The 13,091-nt window shown below is 43.7% G+C and overlaps 1 protein-coding gene across 1 annotated transcript; it reads right to left on the reverse strand.

Moving 5' to 3' along the window:
- Positions 1-3,968: 3,968 nt before the first annotated feature.
- Positions 3,969-6,286, reverse strand: LOC123407800 (40S ribosomal protein S24-1). The gene is made up of 4 exons (XM_045101024.1): positions 6,071-6,286; positions 5,814-5,984; positions 4,358-4,444; positions 3,969-4,252 (listed from the first exon to the last, which is right to left on the reverse strand). Exons 1-4 carry the CDS (start codon positions 6,194-6,196, stop codon positions 4,223-4,225), a joined length of 414 nt encoding a protein of 137 aa, XP_044956959.1. The 5' UTR covers positions 6,197-6,286; the 3' UTR covers positions 3,969-4,222.
- Between the last annotated feature and the right edge of the window lie 6,805 nt (positions 6,287-13,091).

Raw genomic sequence — 13,091 nt, forward strand, 5'->3', positions numbered from 1 at the left:
CTTGTGTGAACCCCGCAAGCCATCCAACTTCGACCCCCATTGGTCTGCATCGTAGTCCGGACCATAATTTTTCTACAAATCGGAACCAAACCTAGAGAGCTTTGTGGGAGTCTGTACACGAGCCACGTAGGACTATCACACCCCATCCCACCCAACATTGTGGCATACCCCACACATTTATAGTTGGACGCACTGTTTTCGCGGCCAAATCCCCCACGCTCTTCTTTCTTCCTGCCACGCTCCACGCAATTCCCACCCTTTTCCGCCAACTCTCTTATTCCCTCCCGCGGCAAACGCATGAAGTCTTAGGAGGCCAGAGACAAAGGTGATGGAGGATCTGAGCACCATGCTCGCCCACAAAATCAACTCAACGACACGGTAAAATCATCGTGTCAAAGCTAAGGTCGCAAAAGGTGGAAACGCTCAAGAAGGAGAAGGCCGACGTAAGGCATGGTGGTGTCGGACATGGCGGTGGGCGTGCTGGTCGAGGGAGGGTGGTGGAGGTCATGCCATGCCGCCCTTGCCGACAATGAAGAGGTCGTAGTGGCGAGAACATTACAAAGCTTTGTACTACTACGTGGCGAAGCAGTTGAGTAGGCAGTACCTGGCACCCGTGGACATATAAGTTCCCTACACCGTCAACGTCAATGTTGTTGCTTTTTTGAAGTGTTCATCTCTGCACTTGTCCGGACGCTGGTGCCGAGCAAGGAGTGGTTCAGTGCCCGCACGCTGTTCGCTGGTATGCCTAAAGTGGGCGAGATGGTGAACGACGTCACGGGAAGGTAGATGTTTGATATCATCCACGAGGGAGATGGAGAAGGAGGTTGCTACGAGGACGGGCAGGTGGATGACTTAGAGCCCACCCAGGCCGGCTTGTACTCCTAGCCGGCCAGGTACACACATTAGCCACCACACGAGGTATATGTTGTTGATCCAAAGAAGAGGGTAGAGGAGAAAGCTTCAATATGCGAGAGGACGAGCTATTGTGCGATGCATGGTTGGCAACTATACTCGATCCGACCCATGGCAGGGAGCAAAATGACACAACTTTTTGGGCCAATATTCACACTTGGTTCCATAAACACAAGCATTTTGAGCCATGCTCCGACGTGGTCATCCGGAACCATGAATCAAAATCTGTCACACATCGATGGTAAACCATCGAAGAGGCCGTGTCCAAGTATTGCGAGCACTTGAGGCAACTCATCGCACGGTTGGCATGTGGTGTGCAAATCATTGAGCAAGTAAGTTGTTAATATGTGTACATCATTTGTAGCTGGATATGCATTGTTGTGTCCATATTTTGTAGCCGGATATGCATTGTTTTGTAGGCAAATATGCATTGTTGATAATGCTTTATTTTGTAGCCTTCTCATGCATGTAGTGGGTTCTTGAAGTTGGAGAAGAAAAAGTTCACCATCATGCATTGTTGGTTTAGTTAAATGGACAACCCAAGAGGAACATATACATTGCCAAGACCATCGCCCATGGTACCCGGTGACCCAACCGACCCACCAAAAGAACCGGTGTCGAGCAAGGAGTGGTTCGGTGCCCGCACGCTGTTCGCTGGTATGCCTAAAGTGGCAAGATGGTGAACGACGCCATGAAAAGGTAGATGTTTGATATCATCCACGAGGGAGATGGAGAAGGAGGTTGCTACGAGGACGGGCTGGTGGATGACTTAGAGCCCACCCAGGCTGCCTCGTACTCCCAGCCGGCCAGGTACACACATCAGCCACCACACGAGGTATATGTTGTTGATCCGAAGAAGAGGGATAGAGGAGAAAGCTTCAATATGCGATAGGACGAGCTATTGTGCGATGCATGGTTGGCAACTAGTCTCGATCCGATCCATGGCAGGGAGCAAAATGATACAACTTTTTGGGCCAACATTCACACTTTGTTCCATAAACACAAGCATTTTGAGCCATACTCTGACACGGTCATCCGGAACCATGAATCAAAATCCCTCCCTCGCACATCGATGGTAAACCATCAAAGAGGCCGTGTCCAAGTATTGCGAGTACTTGAGGCAACTCATCACACGATGGCCAAGTGGTGTATAAATCACCGAGCAATTAAGTTGTTAATATGTGTACATCATTTGTAGCTGGATATGCATTGTTGTGTTCATATTTTGTAGGCGGATATGCATTGTTGATAATGTTTTATTTTGTAACCTTCTCATGCATGTAGTGGGTTCTTGAAGTTGGAGAAGAAAAAGTACACCATCATGCATTGTTGGTTTAAGTTAAATGGACAACCCAGGATGAACATTGCCAAGACCATCGCCCATGGTAACCGGTGATCCAACCGACCCACCAAAAGAACCGGCAAAGAAGGTTGGAAGGGGATTCCAAGGAAAGAAGTGGAGCGAAAGGGCAAAACAAGGAGGTGCAACGTTTAGGACATCTAGGTGGCATACAACGTCGAGAGGTTTTAACATATTTACGGCAGCATCCGAGAAGAAGCTCAAGCTCCAAGACAAGAAAACCATGCTTAAAGATAAGGTGAAGATCGCAACCGCTTCTAAGGACTCAAAGATGCTGACCTCGAAAACAAAAGATTTAGATGAAGTCCCTCAGATGCCCTCATATGATCTCAAAATGCTCACCTTGAAGACGAAAGATTTAGATGAAGACCCTCACATGATCGTGCAAGCGTCTGTTTTAAAATGGGGAGTGCTCTGCGACGGTGCGCCGGCCGAAAGTCGCGCGCGGGCCGCACGATCCACCAACCACCGCGCGTCCGCATCGTTAGATCTCCATGCAACATTTTTTCCCGATGCAACAAAATTTCAACACGATGCAGCAATTTTCGTCAACAGTTACAACAACAAAAAAATTGTAAAGAATAATATCTACGTGATCGTAGCAAAAAAACGAAGTTGATGGTGTGTGGTAGCAAAAGTCAAACGCCGGTTGTAGCAAAAAATATACGTGAACGTGTATGCAACTTTTTTAGTGAACGGTTGCAGCAAAACATGATGCCGGTTGTAGCAAAAATTAACACGGTTGTAGCAAAAGTCAAAACGCCGGTTATAACAAAAATCCAACGAACTCGAGTTGCAACCAACCATGAATGCAGCTTTTTTAGTAGACAGATGTAACAAATAAAAAACGGTAGCAGCAAAATTAAACAGTAATTGCGGCAAATTTACACGGTACAAATGTTGCATCCACTGACAAGTGAAACAGATTTGCAAAAATGTTGCATTACCCGTGCGAGCGACATGGAAAAGTTTTAAGATGATGCCAAGTTGGAGAAGGCGGGCGCGTCTGTTTTAAGATGTTGCCCAGTTGAAAAAAAGGGGCGTAAGCAAAGATGGCGGCGACAACAAGTTCGGCATGAAGGCTCGGATTACGGGCCCGGCAATACAGAAAATCCAATTTCTAGCACAAATTGTCGGACTGGTATTATTTCACTATTTCACGATCAGGCATGTAAACACTAAGCATTCTTGCCCATTTTTTATTGTGATCAAACGATGATGTAATCCAGGGCACTCTTTCTTGCGGACAGATTTTACTTTAGTCACAGCCTGACCCCTGTACACGGACTGATGCGGTGTACTTACGTGTCAGCGTTGAAGATGCCCCCTAATAGCTTAGATGCTATGTCTTCCTGATTAAGAAAAAGGTTAAAGTCGCCAGCCACAGACCACATCCCCGCAAAAACGTCACTCGAGTTGACAAAAATTGTGTGGTCATTCCAAACCGCTAAAACTATAGTCCCTGTGTACAAGAGTTTTACTGTATCATAAAATCTTAATAACCGAATGATTTCTTGTACCGGTTGAGCCACAGTTTTGGGTCAGTTGTAATACTATTTTACAGCCACCCTTTTCTTAGTAGGGATTTCAAGACCGGAACTTGAAGTCGCTTCCAAGACATCATTCCGTTATTAACAGCCCTAGCGCCGATTTCCTTTTGAGATTCACACCAACATGGAAACATTTGAGAGGAGAATAAACCACACAATGCAATTTGACTACTCAATGGCCAAAATCAAGAGCAACGACAACAGGTATAATATGATAGTCCGACCAACTTCCTCAAAATCTTAGCATAAGATACTACAAAATGCCTTTTAACATACCAGGAGATGACATAAATGGCAAAGTCTTTTCTAGTCATAATTAAGCACTCAGCAACATTGGCACAGGGATACGGTGCTAAACCAAGCAAAGGCTGATGGTGAAAGGATGAAGACAGAAATGTGCTTATTTCTTCTTGGCATCTCCGGCCTTGGTCTGCAAAACGACCCAGAGAAAATAGAATGAATCACAGGATCAACAAGCAGAGCATATTCAAGTGCAACTTAAGATCGATGTGAAAATTGCTGTGTCCAAACTGACCTTCTTCACACCACGGATCTTCTTTGTTCTGTTCTTCCTTTCCTTGATCTGCTTGCGTGACTTCTCTACCTTGGTAGCAAGACCGTTCTGACAAGAATGCAAAGATATTAGCCTCTCCAGACACATAATAAGAGGACATGCAACCATATATACGGCCATGTTGCACATACTATGGAAATATGCATGTTGCACCTACTATGGAAATACGGCCATGAAAGATGCATGAAAATAATCACGCAATCACAACATTGTAAATACAGCCAGCTTGTGCACCACTATACAGTGGCAAGCAAGAATCTATTATGAAAGCAGTGGGCAAAGTAACAGAGTAAGCTGGACAACAAGCACAACTAAAAAGAAACAAGAATGATAACAAGCTGTGCTGAAAGTCCAATTGTAGCAGACTATAACTGAGTGTAACACTGACACAGAAGATGCAAGCACGTAGTGCACATAAGCAAAACAAAAAGGTACCAACCTACCACACTTAATAGGAAAGGCATATACAAACACGACTGGATTACACAAAGTAGAAAATGTATGGGAATTAGTTGTACCATGTATTAATACAGGTTACTTGAACTATCTTTAACAAGTATTATCTATCAATACATTTGGGGATTAATATTAACAACTCAGAAGACTCGCTGCTAACAAGGCAATCAACTAACTTGTTCAGTCTCAGAGTAAGCTCGTCTGCAGCACCATTATGGTAACCACAAAGAGGAATGTCCAGAGACAAACCTTTGGTTAAACCAGGCATGTATGGTCTCAGCTCATTTCTGAATTCACCACCATAACTGATAGGCATGTTAATGCATCTACCCTATAAACCTTTTGGTTCAGAAACTGTCTCAAAACAACTTTGCAACTGACGGTATTACAATCATAGTGCCATCCTAAACCAACCTATTTGATTCAAGGTATGAGGTGGGTTTGCGGCATATACCAAACGCTTTTTTTAAGTAGAGGCAGGGTAAACTAAACCTGATTGAAACAACCAACCAAAGAGGTTGAAAGCCACAAAGAATTAGTTATTCCAAAATCCAATTTTCTACTGCTGACTGACTTAACCTAGCAAGCAACCAACTTAAGCAAATCAGCTTACTTCCGAAACATAAAATGAGAGCAGACCTAGTTATCTAACTCAAATCGAACGCAGCAGACTACGTGAGCAGCATGAAATCTCCCCTAGACTAAGAAGCCATGGCTAGATCAACACAAATTACTACATCTCAACCCATTGGTGAGCACAGCGGAACCAAATACTAGCGCACATCTAGACGAGAGCAGACTACGTAAGCAGCATGAAAATTCACCTAGACTAAGAAGCGATGGCTAGATCAATACAAATTACTAGTACATCTCAACCCATGGGTGAGCACCGCGTAACCAAATACTGGCGCACGTCTAGACGAGACAGGGAAAAGAAGAAACAAGGGCGAAAGATCCATACCCTGATGAGGCGGTACTTGGGCTCGAACTTCTTGGCGGCTTCGAGGTTGTCGTAGATGAGACCGAATCCGGAGGACTTGCCGCCTCCGAAGTGGGTGCGGAACTTGAAGACGAAGATGCAGTTGGGGTCCTTGACCTCGTACACCTTGGACAGCCTATCCTTGAGCTCCGCCTGCGCACAAGCACACGAACGCTTCAGAATCGCCGACAAAATGTAACAGAGCTAAGGGACGAGGGGATGGGGACGAGATCTCCGACCTTGGAGACGTTGGCGCGGCCGGGGTGGATGACCTCGAGCACGAACTGCTTGCGGGCGAGCAGGCGGTTGGTCATGAACTTGCGGGTGCGGAGGGTGACCGCCGTCGTGGCCTTGGCGTCTGCCATGGCTGATTCGACCTCGCTCCGCGGTGGGCTGCCTGCGCAGGAGGTGGCGGCGGCGGCGGCGGCGGAGCGGGAGGGAGGAAAGCGGAGGTAGAAGAGAGGGGAGGGGTAGGCGCCCGAGCAGGTATATATCTTGTGAAACCCTAGGGAGTTATTCGCTTCCTGTGTGGGCCGAGTTGGCCTCTCCGGAGCCCAGTATCGTTCTTCGTGCGTGTTAGGGCTTCACTATTTTACTTTTTTTTTTAGGGATGGGCTTTCACTATCTCACGAATCAGGGAATTTGCTTCCTCCATTATAAAGGCCCAGGTGACTCCTGCAGAGGTTTCTCAAAAAAGAAAAAGAGGTAACTCCTACAGAGCAACGCCCTAAAACCCTTAAAAAAACACTGTAAAAGAAAATAGGAAAGTGGATTGAACAGAAAAAATAATCCCTCGTTGTAAAAACAAATGAAAAACACTGACTTGGTTTAAATTATTTGAAGTTCTAGCTATTTCTTTAAGTTGAAAATCAAGTCTCTCGAAAATATATCGACATATGCAACACAAAATAGTTATATTATATTTTTTATAACATATATTTCCATACTATATATATTTTATATTGTAAACTTGCCACATTTTTCTACAATTTTGGTCGAATTTACATAAGTTTGCCTTAAAACAAAACTAGAAATTGCAACAGTTTGGAATGCATGGAGACAGGGAGTAGCATAAAAAATATGTGGGTGTGGTATACCACAAAAAAAATATAATTTCTAGTTAAAAACGCAATATATAAAGTGTTAATCTACCAAACTGCCGGGGTACTTTCTCACACCACTACTTGGTGATATATTCACTCTTACCCCCACCCCCATCACATTAGAAACTTACTGTGCATTTCTTCCTTCGTCGTTCCCCCCCCCCTATCAACCCCAAAATAGAGTGAAGATGTAGTAGATTTTCTTGCAATCATGTGCTTCCTTTGGTTAATTCTCACACATACTTATTCATCGATGTTCTTTTGTGTCCACTCACCTTGGATTGCCGCTCAAGTGTTAGGTGGCAGGAAGGATTGATTCTGCACATGACGTGTACTCGGATCAAAAGGTTTGGAGATTGGTTCAAACGTAACTGTGTTTTCGAGGTGCGGACATCCAAATGAGTCCCTCCAACTCCTCCCTCATACTATTTGCATCTTCTTTAGTGTTGATGTGTATAGATGGTGTATTCATATGGTTTGATTAACGAAAATTCATGTGTTTTTAGTGGTGTGGTTGCCTTCTATTGCAACTTCCCCCATTCTAGACCATTATCTGGAGTGTCGGAGCTACGACGATGGATGAAGCATTTGACCCGCCATTGCAAGAGTGCTCCTATTGTCGCGATTGAGTCTTGTTCTACCTGATTTGAACTTGTGTATGATGACGGGTGGTTAGACTTGATGTTTTGTTTACCAGCTAGTTCTTCGACTTGTTGAGGACGATACTGAAAGTTAATCATGTTTTACTTTTTTACCTATATTCGTATCTTATTTTATCTACATACCTAAGGATTGGGGTGACGTTGGCATACTATAGAATCAAAGGGAGCAAACAGGTTGAGGGGGGTCCGAGAGCCTCCGTGAGCATGGTGGTACAAATTGTAATAGTGTCTGCATGCTCATGGTTACAATGAAAAAGTGATGTTTTTATCTTCTTTGTTGGTGTTGTTGTATGTCCCCTCAACTAGGACCGACACTTCAACGACAGGTGACGGGAGAGTTTGATTCTATGGGCGATATGTATTTATAGACCCAAGGTTTAGGTTTAGGTGTAAAAGCAATGGTGATTTGGAAGCCCAAACGATATGGAAACAAGTCTCCTCGGTTCCTTCCTTGTCCTGACTGCTTCGTCTTTTTGCGTTGAGGTATATAGAGGATGTGTGTGTGCATGTAATCCAATGGACCGGGATTCACATGTTTTTGTGTTGCAGTTGCCTTCTAATGCAACTTTCTCCCTTATAGATCATTATAGCAAAAGGGCTCGTGCGTTGCAACGGGAGAAAAATAATTATAATCTCCAAAGGTGCTGATCATATTATGTCTTTAAAATTTGAGGACATTTCTTTGAATGCATGAACATTTTTTAAATTAGCAAACATTCTTTTCAATTACACTAAAAAAAATACACATTTTTTTTTCAAAATAATGGAATTTTATTGTTTTCACCAACATTGTTCTCAAAATTATGAACATTTTTCTAAATATGCGAATATTTTTACAAAAACCCCGAGCATTTTTTGAATTCACAAACATTTTATGTTTTCTACAAACTTTTATTTCAAAATTTTAAGTTTTATAAATTGCAAAAGTTTTTCAAAGTTCTAAATTTTTTAAATTAAAAAATGGAACGGAAAAAAAAAACGAGACTAAAAACAGAGGCACGAACTGTTTTTAAGATTTTTACACGGACTTTTGTTTAGAATCATTGACTTTTATATTTTATGGACATTTTCTCAAAATTTAAACATTTTTTTGTATATGCAAACATTTTTCAAAACTCATGAGTAGTTTTTGATTTCTCAAAAAAAATGTTTTTTTGAATATTTTATTTCGAAATGCTCAGTTTCTTGAAATTTAGAAAAGTTATTTTAAGTTCTAAATTATTTAAAGTAGAAAACAAAATGGAACTGAAAAGAAAAATTAAAAACTAAACTAAAAAAAAGGCGCCCACGCATGGGCCGGCCGAAACAGGTGCGCTGCATGTTTTTCCAATGCCTAGAGCGTAATATAGGAGGCGCCTACATGGATCGGCCCAGTCCGGAGATTTTCCTGTTTGAAACGTTTCTATGACTTACTAGCAAAAGAGTCCGTGCATTGCAACAGAAGAGAAAAATAACACACACTCTGAACGCAATATATTTTCATATGTCATCACATTTGTGTTACCGACGTTGGTCTTAGTGCTCACACAATGAAAACGCGTTTGAATGTACAGTCACTTGGAATAAGATGTTAAATATGTTGTTTTTTCCCACGAGGTTTTCCAAATAAGTGCATGTGTGGTTAATGATGTTTTCTTTCCTCTCAATTTGGTTTTAATTTAATAGATGTTTATTGCAATTCGTATCATCGCCGAAAAGAGAGAGAAAAAAGGACCGTGCACTACAGATTAAGTTTGCACCAAAAATAATATTTAACAAGTATTCAACAACTAAAAATAACATCTTATTTAGATTCTGCACATTTTTTAATCAAATTTCATATATAACATGTTAAATCGGAGTTACGGTCTAAAAGATATGGATAATTTTGTTTTAGATAAAATGTGGATTGATTAATTGAAAAGTCAGTTTTTTTTGTTAAACAAAAAAAACATTTCGACTGCCTTAAATACGGCGGGTTGATTACCTGAAACATCAGGGAGTTTTCTAAAAAATACAAAAAAAAGGTTTGGTTGTGACAAAAAGATGGATTACGGGTTAATTATTAAAAAGACAGGGACATTTCTGCAAAAGAGCCACGACGAACGACAAAAGCCTTCGGTGCTTTATTATTAGGGAGAGATAGGTGGTATGGGTGGGTAATTTTAGCCAACTTTAAAAGCAATTTAAATGACGTACGGCAGAAGCAATATTTGCTTTATTTTTTTTAGAGTTTTTTTCATTCATATCACGAATCAGTACAAAGAAGTTGACCCATACAAGCACGCTGAAACGCAAACACAGAGGACCATAAACACCTAGAGTACCTAAGACAACCATAACAAGAAGATCTCTCAAGCCGTGTGTCATCATCCCTGAATCTTGAAAGAAGACCCCTGCAGCAGAAGGATGTGAAACTAGTCGCAAGGAGGTCATCATCTTCGACCACGGTACAATTGCCGCCACACTTCTTCCTCCTTTTTTGACACCAGCGCTAAGAGGGCATGGTCATCAATCGAACACACCTGCAACAGCCGTCGCCATCTTTGGCTCTGAGTACCGCGAAAAGTGTCCCTTCCGAAAGGAAGAGAACTCGAGTCATCCGACCGGTCCAACACCGCGGCCGGGCCATCTGCCCGGACAAAGCAGGATCTTCCACTAGCATCCGCGCAGAGGAAGGAGAAGAACAACAGCAACAAATCATACCAACAAGGAAGAAGAAGGGTCTTCGTCTCCCTACATCCATCGCCCATGTGAGGACCCAAACGACCAGTGCCAATGGACCTCCAGCCATCATAGCCCGCGACCTCGACGAGATCCGGGGATCCCCATGTTGGAATTATGCCCTAGAGGCAATAATAAATATAGTTATTATTATAATTCCTATATCAAGATAATCGTTTATTATCCATGCTACAATTGTATTGAATGAAGACTCATTTACATGTGTGGATACATAGACAAAAACACTGTCCCTAGCAAGCCTCTAGTTGGCTGGCCAGTTGATCAAAGATAGTCAGTGTCTTCTGATTATGAACAAGGTGTTGTTGCTTGATAACTGGATCACGTCATTAGGAGAATCACGTGATGGACTAGACCCAAACTAATAGACGTAGCATGTTGATCGTGTCATTTTGTTGCTACTGTTTTCTGCGTGTCAAGTATTTGTTCCTATGACCATGAGATCATATAACTCACTGACACCGGAGAAATACTTTGTGTGTATCAAACGTCGCAACGTAACTGTGTGACTATAAAGATGCTCTACAGGTATCTCCGAAGGTGTTAGTTGGATTAGTATGGATCAAGACTGGGATTTGTCACTCCGTGTGACGGAGAGGTATCTCGGGGCCCACTCGGTAATACAACATCACACACAAGCCTTGCAAGCAATGTGACTTAGTGTAAGTTGCGGGATCTTGTATTACGGAACGAGTAAAGAGACTTGTCGGTAAACGAGATTGAAATAGGTATGCGGATACTGACGATCGAATCTCGGGCAAGTAACATACCGAAGGACAAAGGGAATGACATACGGGATTATATGAATCCTTGACACTGAGGTTCAAACGATAAGTTCTTCGTAGAATATGTAGGATCCAATATGGGCATCCAGGTCCCGCTATTGGATATTGACCGAGGAGTCTCTCGGGTCATGTCTACATAGTTCTCGAACCCGCAGGGTCTGCACACTTAAGGTTCGACGTTGTTTTATGCGTATTTGAGTTATATGGTTGGTTACCGAATGTTGTTCGGAGTCCCGGATGAGATCACTGACGTCACGAGGGTTTCCGGAATGGTTCGGAAACGAAGATTGATATATAGGATGACCTCGTTTGATTACCGGAAGGTTTTCGGAGTTACCGGGAATGTACCGGGAATGACGAATGGGTTCCGGGAGTTCACCGGGGGGGGAACCCACCCCGGGGAAGCCCATTGGCCTTGAGGGTGGCGCACCAGCCGTTAGTGGGCTGGCGGGACAGCCCAAAAGGGCCCTATGCGCATTAGAAAGAAAAATCAAAGAGAAAGAGAAAAAAAGGAGGTGGGAAGGGAAGGAAGGACTCCCACCCACCAAACCAAGTCCAACTCGGTTTGGGGTGGGAGACCTTCCCCCCTTGGCTCGGCCGACCCCCTTGGGGCTCCTTGAGCCCCAAGGCAAGGTCCCCTCTCTCCCACCTATATATACGGAGGTTTTAGGGCTGATTTGAGACGACTTTTCCACGGCAGCCCAACCACATACCTCCACGGTTTTTCCTCTAGATCGCGTTTCTGCGGAGCTCGGGCGGAGCCCTGCTGAGACAAGGTCATCACCAACCTCCGGAGCGCCGTCACGCTGCCGGAGAACTCTTCTACCTCTCCGTCTCTCTTGCTGGATCAAGAAGGCCGAGATCATCGTCGAGCTGTACGTGTGCTGAACGCGGAGGTGCCGTCCGTTCGGTACTAGATCGTGGGACTGATCGCGGGACTGTTCGCGGGGCGGATTGAGGGACGTGAGGACGTTCCACTACATCAACCGCGTTCACTAACGCTTTTGCTGTACGGTCTACAAGGGTACGTAGATCACTCATCCCCTCTCGTAGATGGACATCACCGTGATAGGTCTTCGTGCGCGTAGGAAATTTTTTGTTTCCCATGCGACGTTCCCCAATAGTGGCATCATGAGCTAGGTTCATGCGTAGATGTCTTCTCGAGTAGAACACAAAAGTTTTTGTGGGCGGTGATGTGCGTTTTGCTGCCCTCCTTAGTCTTTTCTTGATTCCGCGGTATTGTTGGATTGAAGCAGCTTGGACCGACATTACTCGTACGCTTACGAGAGACTGGTTTCATCGCTACGAGTAACCCCGTTGCTCAAAGATGACTGGCAAGTGTCGGTTTCTCCAACTTTAGTTGAATCGGATTTGACCGAGGAGGTCCTTGGATGAGGTTAAATAGCAACTCATATATCTCCGTTGTGGTGTTTGCGTAAGTAAGATGCGATCCTACTAGATACCCATGGTCACCACGTAAAACATGCAACAACAAAATTAGAGGACGTCTAACTTGTTTTTGCAGGGTATGCTTGTGATGTGATATGGCCAACGATGTGATGTGATATATTGGATGTATGAGATGATCATGTTGTAATAGATAATATCGACTTGCACGTCGATGGTACGGCAACCGGCAGGAGCCATAGGGTTGTCTTTATACTAACGTTTGTGCTTGCAGATGCGTTTACTATTTTGCTAGGATGTAGCTTTAGTAGTAATAGCATGAGTAGCACGACAACCCCGATGGCGACACGTTGATGGAGATCATGGTGTGGCGCCGGTGACAAGAAGATCGTGCCGGTGCTTTGGTGATGGAGATCAAGAAGCACGTGATGATGGCCATATCATGTCACTTATGAATTGCATGTGATGTCAATCCTTTTATGCACCTTGTTTTGCTTAGAACGACGGTAGCATTATGAGGTGATCTCTCACTAAAATTTCAAGACGAAATTGTGTTATCCCCGACTGTGCACCGTTGCTACA

Source organism: Hordeum vulgare, chromosome 7H (assembly GCF_904849725.1).
Source record: "Hordeum vulgare subsp. vulgare chromosome 7H, MorexV3_pseudomolecules_assembly, whole genome shotgun sequence".
Lineage (NCBI taxonomy): Eukaryota > Viridiplantae > Streptophyta > Magnoliopsida > Poales > Poaceae > Hordeum > Hordeum vulgare.